Consider the following 19,816-nt stretch of genomic DNA (forward strand, 5'->3'; position numbering starts at 1 on the left):
ACATTTAAGTCTGTGTTGCTACATTATACGTAAAACAGAAAACGGTAATATACACAATCCTATTTCATCAATATAATCAGTATGCAAACAGCTTGAGTAAATTCCTGCTATCATTATTTACAGTGATTCCATTTCATTTGACATTTTTTGTTTATTAAAGGCAGATATCTAAGGTCTGTTAAAAATGATGATATAAGTTATGTGCATAGTTACGTTTTGAGCACGTTTTAGTATGGATATCACCAGACAATTGTAGACAGGTTGACATTAACTAGGTATATTTCTGTGTATGGTGATAACTATCTCATCAGTTGGCCATTCTAGCTTGAGTTGAACCTGATTGTCTCTTTGTTGTAGACAAGCCATTAAAACATCCAACTTCAGGTGAAGGAGTCGGAGAAAACTTTGGCAATGCATGTCCATGCCTATATTGTAGTAAGAGGTAGCAAGCCACCGGTATCTGTTACAACCAAAATCATTTCTTTTTTCCAATTTGTAGAAGGTTTTCAGTTTTTGTGGTATTTTACCCTAAATATTCTGTTTATTTACGACTGTATTTACTACCTTAGTAGATCAAGTTTCTTGTCAACTACACTGGAATCTTACTTATATTTCACTCCAATCCAATATTCTTACCTCAAGTCTAATACTCTATTAACCACAACTATTCTATTCTGACTTAAAGTCTAGTATTCTTACTTCAAGTCTAGTCTTTTTATCTATAGTCTAGTATTGTGATCGGATGTCTAATAAATTATAAACCACAAGTCTCCTACTCTAACCAAAAGTCTAGTACTGTCACTTCATGTCTTCTATTATGATCTAGTCTAGTATTCTGACCCCAAGTCTAGTATCTTTATCTAAATTTAATATTCTGGCCTTATATATAATACAATATGAACCACAAGTCTCCTATTTTGATCTAAAGTTCATCATTCTGACCTCAAGTCTAGTATTCTGACCAACCTAATACTGTATTAATCGCAAGTCTTCTATTCTGATCTAACATCTAGTATTCAGAAAAAAAACTTTTGTGATATCAACACTCTTTTAAGTTTCCTATTTTGATCTTAAATCTAAATTTCTTACCTCAAGTCTAGTATTCTGATATCAACTTTTGTAATCTAATCTCAAGTCTAGTATTTTGACCTTAATGCTTGTTTGTATTCTACTCTCAGGTCTCATATTCTAACCCCAGCCTTGTTTTCTGACCTCAGTATGCAGACCCTAAGTTTCATATTCGGACCTCAAGTCTTGTATTCGGACCTCAAGTTTTGTATTCAAACCTCAAGTTTTATATTCAGACTTCATGTACAGTATTGTAATGAATTGCAGTCTCTCAGTGTGATGAAATATGACCATTGAAAGAAAAATATTACACAAGATTCAACTTATTATTAAGTTTTAGGTAAAGTTCAAAGAAACTCCGTAAAAAATGACTAGTAATTACATAGAAGTTAAGAATAATACAACCACAACATACAACAAACCACGACTGTTTACACATTCGAACTCATTCTGTTTGATCACTGGAATATACATGACATTTTGTCCATACACAGTCACTAAATTCTTACTGGTATATATTTAGATTTGTTTTAAAATCATTCTCTTGTAACCCAGGAAAATCCTAGGAAAACCAATCAGGTAAGGAGAACTGTTTTTTAGCTTGATCTGTTGAGCCAGAGATTATAGATTTGATTCCCAGCCGAGGAATTGACATTGGTAACCATGATGGGTCTCCAGATTACTCATTAGTCGCCCCACAGGCATCCCTGTAACCTCTTGACACCTGAGGACAAGTTCTGATTATTTTTGCTTGCTGTAGAATATGTAACACAGGAAAATACTAGCAACAATATACAGATTGGCTAAAGAGAACTAACCCCCTCCCTAACCCCTGCACAAAAGACAGCCTATACTACTGATTATGGTAAATACATGATATATGCCTACCTACTGTGTACATTTTTACTTCATGTTTACCAAAGCTTAGCCAACAAAATCATTCTATTCACAATCATCTACTCTCTGAAAAAACTAACATTTTGGATATAGATCTCTATAGAAGTATATGGTTTTAAGATCAGCATAAATCAAACTCTGATTCATAAAATGTCTAGCTATGCAATAAATACATCAGTCTTGTAGTCAGTATTTTTTTTGTTCTTTCCTGGAAAAATGACTCTAGTCAGTGAAAACTCCTATCTGTCACGTCTGTAATTTTGGACTGGAGTCTCCAGCTTAATTTATCTAGTAAAGGCCATCTCCACTTCTGAATTTTGGTTTCAAACTCCAGATATTAAAAATAAAATCCATTACATATATTTTTTGTCTGAAGTGCTGCCTTCTATACTAAGTTTGAACACATCATATCATAACATTTGAAGACGTTAAAGCACAGTAATTGTTGAATTTAGGTGATACAACCAACCATCTCGAGATTGTTAAAAAAAAAAAAAAAAAAATAGAGACCAGTTTTGAGCTCTTAGTAGGAATGAATACTTACATGTTTTGATAGAAAACTACTGTAAGAAGCCTATGCTACTAAATCTCTGACATTATCACTGATTACAGCATAGTACAACAAATTCTCTCCCCTACAGTTATCTCACATAAAATATATGAACTTCACTTTTATAATTACTACAAAGTAATAAAAAAAATTCAAATCAAATTTCAATGAGTTTGTGAAAAGTTTCAACGTTGTGACATATTTATACGTAAATCTGATTAAACATGGAATTCAAATTGCACATGGTAACAAGTGTATATACACTTCTAAGCAATGCTCTGACTTTACATTCAATGTAAATAATTAATATTTCGACAATCAAATTGCAAAATTGTTGACTAGATTCTGAATAAATAATATAAAATTCAAACATCATTAAAACCTTAATTAAGAAGAAAAAAAATTGGTGAACACATATCGGTATCCACGAAGTCAATTTCTAATCCTTGAAGCTCTGAATGATTACTTAAGACCTAATATTATTATGAGTATTGAATATAAAAAATTTGATATAAATTTCTAAGCATCAGAAAAAATACAATTTCAACTGAACACTTCTTAAAAATTAAAAATAGATAAACAAATGAAATTAGTGTACATGTATACAAACTTTGCCAAAAGTTTAATATTTTCAGCTTTTAGATTTTAAGTTACATTATAAAATTACAAAATATTCTCAATTTTAAGCTTCCATGTAATTCTGGTTACCTAGTATTTTTTTTTTTCATGAATCAAGTTCTTATAACTAAGATATTGAATAAAGGAGATGAAGGGAACTTAAACCTTCCACTTTGTGATAGCCAGAGAGTTCTGGTTTTCAAATTGAGGAAACAGCATAAGCATTACTATTCACATAACAAGAGAAAAAAAAAATTTGATCATAATTTTTTTTTTCTAATCTATAAACTGTTAACATATCACTACCCTTTTTATATAAATATTACTAATTATCAAAATTCTGTACATGTTCAGTACTTAATATTAACATACAAAATGTAAAAAAGAAAATAAAAGGTTAAAGATTGCAAATTTAAGAATTGCAAATATTAAGTTTCTGGATTTCTGATTCTAATTACAATTCACAAAAATATGAAACTGTTCATACATCAAGTACCAAGTGAATGAATCAATATGCATTACAAAATAGGCTGAAGTCAGGCACTAAGATCACGAATCAAATCAGGATCAATGAAATAAACTACATAATATTACTGTCCACAGACTTGTACCGCAATAGTTCACTCTACGTGGGACACATTTTTTCATTACTTCAATTTTCTGCTCATATGGCACAACAGTCCCTTTAACTTGCAAGATGCTGCTTCCATCTGTACTGATGTAACTGACCTTCATGTAAAGCCAAATGTTTTGAAAATAGATACTCTGTGGGTGCTTTTTAAATAACTCCTGGAAATATTTAATCAGTATTTTAGAAACATTTAAAATTGTATTTATGTCTTTTAAGACTGATCGTTATTAATTTCGTAATGAGAGGTATGTTGAAACTCCATGAATTGCAGGACAGATGATCTTACAAACAGTTGTACCTACACTGTGCATGCATTCACTTCATTTGCAGAATTTAAAACAGAAAGAGGTCAAAGTTTCCCCATGCCAGAGAAAGAAATACATTTTTATATGCCTGTCAATTTTCCTTCATGCTAATTGGTGAAAACACCTTTCATAGACCTAAAGATATATGTGATCCTGCACCAAAACAGACAGAATCTGTGCATGCAAGGTGAATATAACAGTCCAAATACCCTATTGGTAGTGGGCTGCAATTACAGAAGCGTGGATTGTCATCACATAATAAAACAATTACTGACCATTTTTAGGTGAATACGAAGATCTATTAACATGTCGAGCCTCACCTCAGGTGTTAATTCCCTCAACCCTTAACCTCAGCAAAAATCACCTCAGTTTAATAGATTCTTCTATTCCCATATTCACCTGGTTGAGATGAATTGTTCTTTTGGGTATACAGATTTCGATCATACTGATAATATGGTTTGAATTATACCCACATTACAGTACTTCATAGGACTTTATTTAAATTTATCAAGTTTAAATTTTTTGGTGGTAGGTGGAGTAAGACTTTTCTGTTGTTGAAGCACACATATAGGGGAATTGTGAATATGTTAGAATTAAGCTGGAGATGTCAGACAAGTACATAGTCTTGAGAAATATCTAGAATAAGTAAAACTTGTTAATCATGCATAAGGTCAAGGAACAGATTTTTTCAAAATTTCACTTATGTAAATTTCTTTAAATAAAAAAAAAAGGTTTCCATGAAAGATTACAAATGATTTATCCTTTTTATACAAAAAGACCTCAAATATAAAATGAATGAAAAAGCAACACTGTGACAAAAATTTCCAATGAAATATTTTGGTTGAATCATTACTGATTGACAGGGAGATTCTGTGGCTGATGTGTGCTGTAATCTGCATTCTGATTGGCTGTTGGTGAATGAATTTCCTGATTTGGTGATCCCTGATTGGATGATTGAAATAAAGAGTACGGTGGGGGCTGGGGAAGGCCACTGCTGGTAGAATCGGTACCTCCTATAGAAAAAATGAACAAGAAGATGACAATAGGAACACAAGCAACATATGAAATATAATTTTGTTCTGTAAAACACCTTCACACAGCTATTATTGTGTTTATGTTATAAAAGAGATTAAAAATTCCACTTAAAATTACAAACTTAAAGAGTTAAATGTCATAGCATTTCTTGAAAATAAGATCATACTTTCAGCATTTTTTTAAAAGAAATCTTTTCCTTTCCATTTTATGGAAATTTATTAACAAAATGTAAAATTAAACAATGGCTTATTATCTAAATGGGGAACTCTCACTCATTGTTGCTGTACACATAGCAAAAATTCATTCGTTTGGCCAATAGAATTCCAGGAAATTCTTTTCCCATTTAGATAATAACTAAATTTTACATGTTCATTCGGATAATAACATGTTATTATTTAAGTTTCGGATCAGGTTAAATTATTAGGAAGTTAAGGTGTTATGTGAATGTTTTTATAAGGTATACACATGGTGAGTAGCCCCAAAGAAGAGCCAAATGTAATTCTTATGACAAATCTTGTTATGTAGTGTTTTAAATAATAAATAGTATGTAAACCTTAACTATGGCGTTTCTTATGTTGTGTATAAACTTCTAAAAACGTTCACAAGTACAACTTATATTGTATACTATGTTTTACCCTTCATAAGCTTTAGGTCAATCTGTTCTTCACTAGAAGCTTATGTGTAAGTAGACAGCTTTATACACTGACCTGAGCTGTTTGTAGATACAATATGTTGAGTGCCTGGATAAGGTGGTAACACTAATTCTGATTTGTGAGTAGGGTATAACTCGGGCTGCATCATCACCTGCAAACAATGAAATTAAAACAGTGAGCAAGGACTCCTATATCTTCCCCATTCCCCCATATTTTCTTCTAATCTAAATCTATTGGTTTATGCAGGTGACCTCTGACCTTTGACCTTGACTAATTAAAACCAACATCTATGCAGGTAGACCTTGGTGGGGTGATGCTATTGTTTAAATAAACTAATCTGTCAATGAGGTCCATGAGATATGTTGTACACAAAGTTATCAAGCAATGACAGAGGAATACATCAAATGATTACTATGTAACCCACTTATGTACATAAGTGGGGAAAACATCTGTTTGGTGGGTTGAAATTGATCCTGTAAACTTAGTTTGGAGTCAAATTCTCAATATCCCTATAACTTTTAGAGTCCCATATATGTTTGAATATAAATCAATATACATATTACTTCTAGAGTCCCAAATAACCCTGAATATAAATCAATATTCCTATAATGTTTAGAGTCACCGATTTGTTTGAATATTTTAAAATGACAACTACAGAACTGGTAAGTCAGAAAGGGCCCCACAATGTGTATGACTCTAAACATAAGAGCTATATCAAAAAGTTTCAAAGATAAGTATTATTGCTTACCTCTCATGACAGCCTGGATATATTTTAAATGATATAAATACTGAGAAAAATCAAAGTCGTGTGGCCTCTACCTTGTAATTCTTACTATCTTTTTCATTATCTTAAGACTTGTAAATATATCTATCAGTCAAAAATCAGAATGTTGACATTGGCATCTAAGTGTCTCATGTTTTTTTTTTTTTAATTTTGATCTCTCTGGTCCATAATCTCATTAAAATATCTTTTCCAATGAAAGTATATATTATTTGACCTTGACACTTAGCTCTATTTTCTACAACAGAGACCTTGACATTAGAAACTCTTTAAACCCCTATTGCACTTTTGCATATCACAGTTCAACATCATGTGAAATTTCAGAAAGTTTGCCATGGATTTCTGCGTTCGGAAAGGAAAGTGCAGACAGACAATTGGACAAGCACTGTACTTACTAGAGAACAGAAATATTTCCATACAAAGTCCTAACAAGGGACAAATGGTAAGCTCAATATGAAATAAACGGTGATAAGGATGGCTACCTGGGACAATTTTAATGCACTGTACTTATATTCTAAGCCAGGTTTAAATTGCAGTGGCTTCAATCTCTCTATGCTGTAGATTGCTTTGTTTCCTTAGTTGTGTTACAGAAGTAGTAATATCTTACCTCGGAATAAGCTGGAGGTTGCATAGTCACTCCTGATCTGACATCTCCACTACCAGTGTAACCAAAGTTGGAATGTGAGGCTGGGATATGGGAGGGATTGACATTGATTCCACTCCTTAAGGTGCTTGTCTGGCGCGAGTTATGTCCCAGCTGTGAGGTCACAGTCACTGCACACACACCACGTGACCTCGCAAATCTCTGCCTCTGTTTATAATACCCACAGCCACCAAAACATGACATGAGGACGAACAGTACAATGAACCTGTAATCAATGTATGTATATTTTTTATCCAGAAATATTCTATTGTAGATAACTCTACACTACACAGGGAAAACATTTGCCCTCACAAAATTTGCCTTCGCCCAGTGTTGTATTCACCCTGACAGCACAATAAAATACATTTAATATTTTCAATTACAATTCAAACTTTATGCCATATGCTTAATTCATAAAAATTAAACGGACAAAAGGCTTCGCCCAATGTTGATAACAGAACAACAACATAAATGTATAACTTTTGTCTTTCAATTTTCACTTCAAACTTTACCCAATGATTTCTATTCACTTAATTGATAAAAGGATGAAACAGACAAAAGTTACACTAAAGTCTTCGCCCAATGTCGTATTAACCCTAATAGCACAACATAAATGTATACCTTTTGTCTTTCAATTTTCACTTCAAACTTTGCCCAATGATTTCTATTCACTTAATTGATAAAAGGATGAAACAGACAAAAGTTACACTACAGTGAAAAATTTCCCTTTTCATTATTTGTGGGGGATATAATCTTGTTAAACACTTAGATATTGAGATTGAGGGAAATTAAATAACATTTTAAACAAATGTTTTATAGTGAATTAAAAAAATTGTAAGAAAATGCATTCCTGTGTACTGCTAGAGATACCATTGTGGGAAATTAAATCACAAGCCTTAATCAGGACGCAAAAAATAAAGCAACTGTAGTAAGTAAAACGCTTAACGTAAGACAAATATTTGGTAGTAATTTTACAGATCTGCTAATACAGGCACCCCATCATGGACATGGAGTTATAGCAATATTAGCATATGAATTTACATACAATGTACTATAAAAATACCTACCTAAAATTTGTAATTGTAATATCACTTTCAAATTCAGAAAATTAAAAAGTCTTTAACCAGAAGTGTTACTTGGTAGGTAAATATTTGTAAACTTTACCCTTTCCTCATGATGGGAACAAGAAAAACTGGGGTTAAATTACAGTCACATCGCCGATGATGTGGCATTCATATATCAAATAAAACACTGCAATGACATAGTCTTTTCATAAAAAAAGTATTTTATTACATTCCAAGCCATGAAGAAAGTTTTAGTTTGACATTTCCAGGTTTTAAAGAAGTTATAACTTTAACCACTTTATGACCACATTTGTACCTCGGGGCCAATCAGAGATTGGAAACATTTGCACAACTTTAAGTTTTAAATCAATCTAGACCAAAAAAGCCTTTTTTCTTTAACAGTATAATTTGTTTTCTTATTTGACAAGTTGAATACAGAAGCATGTTGACAATGAACTGACAGATCTACGAAGCAGAAATTATTCACAATTATCATACAAGATTTCATATGAGAAGCTGTTAAATGGTGAGGCCACATGCAGAGTTTTAATATAAATCCTAAATGACAATACACAGCTTGTAGTCTTTTGTATATGTATTAATTAGACCAAGAGGTCTTGTTGTTAATATAAACCTATTTTAAGTTCTCTTTTGCTTTGTGAAATCACAGTTTAACATACCTATATCTTCTCATTACAAAATAGTTTTCAGTGGGATCTGAATTACCGTATATATCTTTTTTCATCATTTTTTTTTTGAGAGGCCATCTTGATTTTCTAACTGAACCTATATAGAAGTTATAGTTGTGGATATTTGTTAGTTTGTAATTATAATTATTTATCATTTTTTTGTTTGTTGTAAGTACTGTAAGTAAATATATATACATCACTTATTGAGCCTCGAGGAATAATGATGTTGAAGTGGATAGTTTTCATTAATTTACACAGCAAGTATCTATCGTCATTGCTGATAAATAAAAAGCCTTTGATCTTTTTATCCTATAGCTAAATAATGTGCACATTCCCCATTTTGGACCTGTAATTTCTCCAGAAAACCCAAGAAAGTTATGTGAGTTTTTACAGAATTTGGTGGCTGTCTTGACTAATGTTATGCAACAACATAATGCAAGGTGCGACATTATCCCCTGCACACCACCGCTTAAAAGAAAGACACCCAATCATATATATATATATGTTAATATTACATTCTATAATCTCTATTATATACACAGAAAGTTTGAAAGTTGTTGAGAGGAATGGTTTCCAAGTTGTAGCTCAGAATGGCTGTCCAAGGGGAGATAACCAGCAAATAAACAATTCAAACTTTAAATATCTGAATTTTTGTACTATCGCCTAATTCTTACCAGCTGTGATATAAATTTTATTCATGTTTTTCTCGTTCGCATTGATTAAAAATCAGCATATCCCAAGGTTTGCATAACCAAACAATTATGCTATATCTGAGTAGTTCGGGTATGAGACATTCTACTATGGTTAGGGGAGGGGGGAGGGGGTTACCTTATCACAACTGGTTGTTAGTTTTGAATTTATACAAAATCATAATGTAGATGATTATATAGTTTATTGTTCATCTGGATGCACTACATTATCATATAATCCAGATGATGGAATCTTGTGCACCACTCTCATACATCACTCACATAACCTAATAAGTCTAAAGCACAGGAGGGGTTTACTGTGGGAAGATAATGGACAGGAAAGCCCATGTAGTCAGGCAGCTGACCCGTATACCTTTACATGTCCTTTCGAGGAATAGAATCTCTGACAACTAGGTGATAGACAAATGTGTTAGCACTACCACCCTAAAAATCAAATCCATAACCATATCTAAATACTCAGCGCCCTGCCGAGGTTTATCTGCAGAGAGAATCAATGGAGACATACTTGAAATTCATATACATGTTTATTATTAAATTCAAATTTTTAGCTGTCAATAATACTACCACACGAGGCCCAAACTCCCTGCATTATTCACCAGCTTTCGTTTGGTCACAAATAGAAGGGGAAGGATTTTAAATATTTCCCTTATTGAAAGTCAGATCTTGGATTTATACAAAATTAAATCCTCTCCGTCCTATTATGCTTCACAACAAAATCTGTAAAAATTTACCTTCATCACAACAGAAGATTGACTTCTCAGTGTTTTCTCTATTTCATCGATTTCACCTACTTAACCCTGCCCATTTGGCCCAAGCGGTTCTTAGCCCTTCGTTTATACAAAATTGAGTCCCCTTTACCAAAAAATGTTTTAAATCAAATTCCTAGATAAAATCCTGTCATTTGTAATCAAGGAGGATTTAAAAAGATTTGCTTTGTTTACCTAACGGGCTTGCTACACACTTTCTGATCTATATATATAATTCAGCAGATTTCCCAAAGTTACATTTGACAGGTTTTAAAACAAAATATGGAGCAGCCATTTTACAGTGCCATTTCCGGTTAATGACGTAATGTCATTGCCTGTATGCCATCACAATAGATTTCTGACTGGTGTAATCAAAGAAAAACACTTCAGAATATATTACAGAAGTGACAAATACATAAAAATAGAACATGTGTAAATTCACTAAAAAACAGGCAGATTATGTGATTAAGGTTGAAATATGTGGTCACCTCTTTAAGGTTTATTGTACAATAACCTTACAAGTCAGAGTGAGGGAGGGCTATGAACTAACATTTAATGGTCATTTTATTTGATGTAATATGTGATATATTTGTGAGTATATTAACAGACACATGCTTATTGACAAATAATATATACAGTATATTTATTGTGACATCAAGTTCATCGACACAAACAAATTATGATAAAACAGACAAAAATACCTACCAAAAGTACCAGAGGTTGTAAAACGAAACTCTAAACGAGTAGGCATGGTGATCGTGATTGTTGTTGATGCCATAGCAACACCCACTGGGACAACAAGTCTTAGGATAATCACATCTGTAATAAATAAGGATCAGAGGATGATAATTTAAATCTATGGTTTTATTAACAGTTGCCATTGATGTTTGCCAATATACACTTTCTTATATAAATGTCAGTACCAGGTAATTGTATATTGGAAATGTATACATATGTTCCCATGGCAACGTCATTATACCAGATGATGTATAATTATAGTTTATGTGAATCAAGAATTATTATGATCTGTAGAGGTATAAATTAATCCTTGGCCGCTACTAGACAGATATTTACAGAGTAATCCTCAACAGTTACTACTAGAGAGATATTTATAGAGACTGAAATTAACACTTATTATAAATATAAACCTGGTTTAATGTAATACAACTGCATGCACTGTAATTAGAAACAGCTATTAACTTCTGTTGAGGGTGATACCAGGAATTGTTCACTCTCAGAAAAGACAATTAATATTTGTCAAGTTGAATTGAGATCTACATGTGTTTCAGTTTATAGACATTAAAACAAATAAAAAGCATATAAATGATGTTAACAAAAGAATTTGACTTAATTTGTCTGCTCAATATAAAAAAAAAAACTTATGATAGTCAGTGAGTATATAATACATATTTGACATGTTTAAAACGTACAAAGCAAATGTGGACAGCCAGCATAATATAGAGGGCAAATTTTGAAGCCATTTGTATCTATAACAATGCTGATGACTTGTAAGTTGTCAAATGACAGCAAGGAGCATATATTTAATGCAGAAGGACTAAAATGTCATCACACCACTCAGATCGCGGGATTCATAAAAGGGAGAATGACTCTAATTTACTCTGAAAGGCTAAAGTAAATATAGGTATAGCAGATATTGTAAGCAATGGAAAAAAACATGTCGTTTTAGAAATAATAGATGATGTCATGTATGTTAGACAGATCAAAACCTCTAGGCTTACTTCTGTCTCCAGCTAAACTGATCACGGTCAAATTTAAGGCAAGAGAAATTCTCTTTACCTAGCCATCAATTAAGCGGTATATTCCAGCTTGTATACTATTCAGAGAAGGAGTCCTCTCGAGTAGAGCTCATGAGAAGAGCTGATGAAAGCCTGCGGGAAGCCAGTGTGCCGACAACTCTTCTGAAGACCAAAGCCAAGACCAGGATAGGGACCTGGACCATCAGAACCCAATATGCAACCAGAAAGAGTGTATTAGTTTGATGCACAGATACAACCTGAAAACACTAGGCCTATGTGAGACTAGAAGGACAGGAACAGAAAGGACAAGTCTAGTAAGTTAGTAAGTAGAGACATCATCATCTACTCTTGACAGGAGAAGGCCAACCACATATCCATAGAGTCTGCTGTTGCTGCTGCTGACACCGGAGGCAATGCAGGTACTACTGTCCTTGGAACCTGTGTAACTAACGATTCTCATGGCAAGATTCAACTCAAAGGGCAGGATAGTCACCATCTTAAAGTGCTAAGTCTTTACCAATGTGGCAGACATCAAAACTTCTACAAGCAAATCCAACTAGTTGTAGACAAAAAACCCAAAAGAAACTTGAAAACCCTCATGGGAGACCTGAACCCTAAAGTAGGCACCAACAACACAAACAGAGATCTCATCTTGGGCAGACATGGCACTGGAGAGCAGAACGAAAATGGCAAATTGTTCAAAGAGTTCTCCACCTTTAATGACCTGGTCATTGGAGGCACCCTGTTTCCACACAAGACCATCCGTAAGACAATGTTAATTTCATTTGATGGCAAGATGGAGAACCAGATTGATCACATCACAATTGACAGAAAGTGGAGAAGGAGCCTGCACCATATCAGGGTGAAGCTTGGTGCGGATGCAGTATCAGACCACCACCTGGTTGTTGCAGTACTGAAGACCAAGCTGAAAGCCTACAACAACCAGGCAGAAAGACCACCACACAAGTTCAATGTACACTGCCTGAAAGAGAATGTCAAAACAGAAGAATTCAAGACAGATTCAATTCAGTGTAGTTGCCTTACTACCAAAAGAAACAGTAGAAGAACAATGGCACAGTCTATGTGAGACCTGAAAGACAATGTGCAAGACAGCCCCGGGCAAGAAGATGAGAAACGTCTGAAAGACCAGATCAATCAGATGCAAGACCAAGCAGAGAAAGATGATCTATAGGCACACTACCGTGAGATGAAACTCTAAGTTAAGCAAAGTGCAAGAAAGGACGAAAGAAGCTACATTGAGGCTGAGAATGCTGCAGGCCAACAAAACATGAAGAGGCTATATGAAATCTCCAGGACACTCTCTGGAAATACAGCAATCAATACCCCCTCATCAAACACCATCCTAAGTGAAGAAGACCAGAAAGCAAGATGGGTAGAGCACTTCAAGGAAACACTCAACACACCAGCACTACCTGCCCCATCAGACATCCCACTGACGACCCAGGTCCTAGATATCAACATCAACCCGCTAGCAAGACAGAGATCGCCAAGGCCATCAAGTCACTCAAGCCAGGCAAGGCAGCAGGCCCGACTTTGACTGAGATGCTGCACCCATTCCTTAGCAAGATTTGGGAACAGGAGCAAGTGCCAGAAGACTGGAAGCATGGACACTTAGTAAAACTACCGAAGAAAGGAGATCTGTTATCCTGCAACAACTGGCGGGGAATTATGCTGCTGTTATTGAGAAGAAACATTCTTTAGAGGCTGAAGACTGCCTTAGACACTCCAGGATGAACATGTAGGCTTCGGACAAGATCGCTCATTCAAGCCATGTCGCAATCATGCATATCATCATCGAGCAGTCCCTAGAGTGGCAGACCCTCCTGTACACAGTCTGTGTCGATTTTCAGACGGCATTTGACAGCGTCAGGTGTAATCTGGAGACTGACGTACCACTATGGCTACCCTTGAATGTTTGTCGCGATCATTTAACAAATGTACGAAGACAACACCTGTTAAGTGATCCATGACGGGAAACTGAGAGAACCTTTCATCGTACAAAATGGTGTTTGTTATGGTTGCCTACCCTTATCCTCACTGACAATCTTCCTGATGGTGAATGACTTGGTAAGCTGAGTCTACAGTAGGCCGGAGACCTTCAAGAAGCAGCTGCAAGATCTGGACTTCAGAGACGTTATCAGCCTTCTCTCCCACAAGCAGCAAAGATCGCAGAATAAGCTATATCATGTAGCAGAAGAAGCTGAGAAGACTAGGCTCCAAATCAACATTGGGAAGACAGAGTTCATGAGGGTGAACAACAAGCAACAGGATCCAGTGCAACTACACCAAAAAAACACCAAGGAAGTTGGCAAGTTGTCTACCTCTACCTGGGCAGCGTAGTCAGTAAAGACAGGGCAAACGAAGACATCAACAGCAAAACAAACAAAGCAAGACATGCCTTCAACATCCTTCAACCAATCTGGAGATTAATAGTCCTCTCACTCCGCTCCAGATCCTGATCTTCAACACCAATGTGTAGTTTGTCCTACTCTAAGGTTCAGAAATGTGACAAGTAATGAAGACCAGCACCCATAAACTACAGACATTCACCAACAAAAGTCTTAGATACATCCTGAATATCAGGTGGCCAGAGGTTGTCTTCAACAAACAACTTTGGGACATGACAACACAAGCCCCAACAGAGACAGACATCAAAAAGTGAGAATGGGGTTGGATAGGCCACATGCTACAAAAGCCCACATCCAATGTCACCAAGCAGGCCCTGGACTAGAATCCACAAGGGAAGTGGAAAGTGGATCAACTGAAGCAGACTTGGTGGAGGAGCATTGATGCCGAGACAAAGGCCGCTGGAAGGACATAGGAGAAGCTGAGGAGGACCAGTCAGAACAGAGTGTGTTGTTTCAGCCTTTTGTTCCCCATTGAATCATGAGGCATAAGTCAAGTATAAACTCATTATTTATTTTGATGTATCTAGGCTTGCTAAGAATTGCATTGGGGACCTCACCTCTTCCTCCTAATTACCGCTAGAAGAGGTCAACCATGATCCTATGTACAAATAAAATCTGCCATACTAGTTACACTATCCTGTTAAGCTCCAGCTTATATTACCAAATGATATACTGCTTGATTTACAGGGATCAGTTTTACAACATGGTGGTAAATATGTATCAAAATATTGCAAAATTGAAAAAAAAATTCATTTCGTTTGAAATGGAAAAGTATGATTTTTTTTGACAATTTTTCAAAGAACTGAAGCATGTACTTTCTTCCAGTTTGAGTGCACCAAAAATCTTTATACATTATTTGGCCCTTTATATCAAGAATATTTGTTGAAAAATTCAGGAAAATCAAGAACTGGTAAAGGTAAAATTAGATTTTATTTTAGTCAATTTTGTTGGGGTTTGACAAGGGCCAGTATTCCCTCAAAAATGGTGTAAATAGTAATAAGTTGTCAGTTTTGAAGTCTGAAGTGTATATAGTGAAAATTTCAGAAATATTGAGAACATGTCAGATTTGCCATTTAATGCACAAGCAAAGTTTCTATATTTCAAGAAATTGCATGGTCAGAAGATGATAAGATGATAATACCGTTTCAGAGGCATCAAAACAATCCATGTAATATATTATCTCTAACATTTTTTTTCGTCCTAAGCGAACTTTTGATTATCAATAATGATTGTTTATGAATAAATGAGTGAATTGGGATCCTTGCCTTGATGGTTGAATTTTACAGCCTGTGCTGATTTTGAATGTACATTAATATGAGGTTTTCCTTTGTATGGATGAAATGTAAATGTCTCACATGTACACTCAACAACTCATAGTCAAGCTGTAGTGAAATCCTCTAGATCTCTAGTCAAGCCCTACACTACGACCAGTACTTAACTGGGTTTTATATACTGTATACTCTGTTTTGTGGTTGTTCTGCTGTCCAAGTGATATGTAGCATTCACGACATAAAAAAAAATTACAGTGACTATATATATAGTAACAGATAAAAGATTAAAATATTATACCCTCCAACACAGTCTGTTGTATCATTTAACAGCTTTTTTTATGCCATTTTAAGGTTCCTGTATGTAACAAACTCTAGATACACATGTATACCAGGTAGATATAATTGAATTCTGTACATCATATCATCAAAATAAAATGATAATAGTTAATATTAAATTTCTCACCTTTCTCCCGTATCACTACAGTACTGTGTGTCGGCCGAGACCTGTGGATTATAGAATGAAAATCATTAATCAATATATAACAAGTGGCCCAATAGGCCTGCATTGATACCTGGTATAATTAACTGTCCTAATTGAATTAATAACCCATACCATTGTTATTCCAAGTGAGTGCTGATTGAATTTATCTAAACCAAATTTGAAAACACTATATGTTGGCAACTTCAATCAACACGTGTCAAGATTAACAAAAGACATATGTGAATAGTAACATTCAAGTTCAGGATCTGATTATCAGTAGAGCTAAATATCTAATTGAAATACATCATACAACTGTATGGTAATTAGAGTCTAAATTGCCCTGAAGCAAGAACGTAACTAAAAACTAGTGATTACAATATAAAAATTGACAGAAAGAAATGTTAAAATCAAGCTTGAGAAGTGCAGTAGCCAAAAAAAAAAAAAAATCCATCTGATAAATTCATAATAACTTCAAGCATATATGTTTATATTATAAAATTGTTACATAAAGATTATTTCTTTTTGCAAACAGTATCTATTCCAGGAACGTTAGATACAGTTACATCATGATTTCCAGTAATTGGTTAGTAATTATTAGAAGTTGTTTAGTTGTAATCAATTTCTCTGCTTGTCATATTGAATACATGTTAAGGTAATTTCTTTTCAGAAACTTGGGAAAGGAGTAAATATTATGCTTCAGCTTTAGAGCATGCATTTTGTTTTGTTCAGTCCCACACATATTATATATACAGTGTAATATTTTCAACCTATCAAATAAATACTGCTTTAACTAAATGATATCTAGCTTATAATGATCATGATTCAAGGTGATTTGATAGACTTTGACAGAAATTTATGATATATTTAAGTATAATAGGCAGCCAATTTAACGGACCGGATCAAAAAGTTTTGAGTCAAATAATCTGCAGTTAATTTTCCTGATTGATAACATACATATACATGTATTCAAATCTAAATAGAAACACATATGGTTATTCTGAGATTGATCAGGTACCCCCCTTACCCTCTGTCTGGACAGCACAACATAACAAATTTATGAACAAATGAAAATCAATGAATGCAACTAGGAATAAGTATCAACAGGGGAAAGTAACTGCCTATATATATCTCTGTAATGCTATAGAAAAGCACTCTGAGCTAATAAGACTGCTGTGTTAAGAAACCATTTTTCTCCAAAAATACGTAACTATCTTTTTTAAAAAAAAAAAAAATGTTAGTGGAAAGCTTAATAATTTTCAAATTGCTTATTCTAATTTTGGTGACAAATTATTCCTGTGAACTTATGACATTTATAAAACAAAATTAATGTTTAAAGGGACTAAATGGTTAGATTTTCATTTCAAAACTGAAAAAAATATATAACACTTAAATATCTATCAAAAATGTGTACTCTCTGTTAATTATGATATTTTAAAGCTGGCAATTTAATCCATTTAATTTATTTACAACAAAAAATGCCATCCTACATTGTGTTAGCACTTTTTGGCTAAAATACTGAGGATATCATTTTTCAATATATAAATGACATTAAGGAACTGAGTTAATAATCTGATTGATTTATGTAAGTTTTGTCACTGTAATTTATTAGTATTGCTTTTGTTATGAAAATGATATTCACTTCCCACTGCTTGACAAATTGGCTCTGGTCAGGCTGGTCAGTATTGGCTCTGGTCAGGCTGGTCAGTGCTATGTCCTCACTAACTACCTATATGCATCTTAATTAGCAGTGATTGGATAAATAAAATTATCAGATAACAAATAACAAGTGGGGACTTTGGCGAGTTCATGGCTCAGTGAACAAACAAAAGCTAAAACCAGAGAAGTCACTGGGCCTTGCTTCTTATCTCTCTGTTCCTGGTACGCAAATACATGTTGATGTTTTTTTAAGCAAAATTACATGTATCATAAATCAGGGACGTATATGACAGACATATACGTCCCTGCATAAATCAAATGACAAATATGATACTAAAGAGACAAATAATTCATTATGCTATATTAACTGGTGCTGTAGGTCTAATGCTTTAACACCAGACTTAGAAATAGGCCTTATTACTACACAGTAGCACGGACTTTAATATATCTAAGTCTGTGGCAGTAGTATGTACATGATATGTATACAGGTATACCAGGACGATCAGCAAACTATGTCTATTAACTCATTATGACCTCGCTACTATATCATAAAGGGATTTAGACCAAGTTTCTCAACAACCCAACTTGTATATATAACACAGTGTGGACATAGAAGTAGTCTATCATTATCTAATATGGTTGGTGGTAAAAACAAATCACGTTTTTGATTCAAATTCTTGATATCAATTAATGCAAATGAAACAAAACAATTTACGTAAAGCCCAATAAATAAGCCTACTACGCGAATTTTAGTAATGTACTTTTAAAATGAAGAATATGGATATTACGATAAGGCTTATTCTTCTGTTATTTACAAAATTCGTCTAAAATGAAAGAGCTCAATTCATCATTCCAAATCCACAAGTACCGTACACAAAAAATATGAGGATGACAAAAGTCGATTATCAAACGTGAGATTTACCTGTTGGATAATTTCTATCAGGGAAATAATCCATGTCACAAACTGGATATTGTATATTGTAATCATATTCCTCCAAGATAGGCGTTTGAAGTGTCTTATGTAATTGTAAGCAGCCCTTCGTTTCAGTTTCGCAATATTTTTCTTCACTTCCGGACATGCTCCATCAATCGAAACGTGCAATGAACTTTGACCTTGATCAATATGTGCTGCTGATGCTGTAGCAATACGCGCCTTGCTAACGCAAGCGTTGTACTGTGTTATAATGTACATGTCAAACAGTAAGGTTGATGGCTCGTCTAAATAGAGATGTATGATAAGAATGTGCATTAATTTCAAAGTTTTATTATATATCGCTAATGACATGACAAAAGAAACCAATAGTGAATACTTGTACAACTCCATCTTGTGTGAGAGTAAGTGGAAGAGCGAAACGTGATCTGTAATATTGTTGTTTTTTGTTTTTTTTTAATTTTCTGATATCAATTTCGGAACTTTAAAAAAAGTATACCGGTTAATACATTTATTATAATTATAACTACATACCGTAAGACACGTGCGTGATAACACTATTTTGATATCATAAATAAGTCACGTCTTTATGACGTCACGTGATTGTTTCAGTAGTGAAGAAAAACTTACGTCCCGCCCGCAGCGAAATAGGCCTGTCTTTTAAGGAATTTGTTTTGATTTTTTTTCGTTTATTTTACGGGTACGTCATGATAAATAGAATCTTACACTTGTGCCAATATAATAAACCTGCCAACTAAACTGATATACAACTCGCCGTAATGCTCATGACACAAAAAAATCATCATAAACCACGATATTATGAAACTCATATTAAATCGTCACTCTTGTATTATCCTCTATTTATATACAGGTGAATATTGTATTGAACAATATATTGAAA

The 19,816-nt window shown here is 34.1% G+C and overlaps 1 protein-coding gene across 1 annotated transcript; it reads right to left on the reverse strand.

Moving 5' to 3' along the window:
- Positions 1 to 4,774: 4,774 nt before the first annotated feature.
- LOC132545452 (uncharacterized) lies at positions 4,775 to 18,988 on the reverse strand. The gene is made up of 6 exons (XM_060209136.1): positions 18,907 to 18,988; positions 16,311 to 16,351; positions 11,096 to 11,209; positions 7,146 to 7,407; positions 5,812 to 5,908; positions 4,775 to 5,082 (listed from the first exon to the last, which is right to left on the reverse strand). The coding sequence occupies exons 1-6, from the start codon at positions 18,970 to 18,972 to the stop codon at positions 4,919 to 4,921; spliced, it is 744 nt and encodes a 247-aa protein (XP_060065119.1). The 5' UTR covers positions 18,973 to 18,988; the 3' UTR covers positions 4,775 to 4,918.
- Positions 18,989 to 19,816: the final 828 nt, after the last annotated feature.

Source organism: Ylistrum balloti, unplaced genomic scaffold, assembly GCF_031769215.1.
Source record: "Ylistrum balloti isolate Yb309-2 unplaced genomic scaffold, AGI_CSIRO_Ybal_v1 Utg369848, whole genome shotgun sequence".
NCBI lineage: Eukaryota > Metazoa > Mollusca > Bivalvia > Pectinida > Pectinidae > Ylistrum > Ylistrum balloti.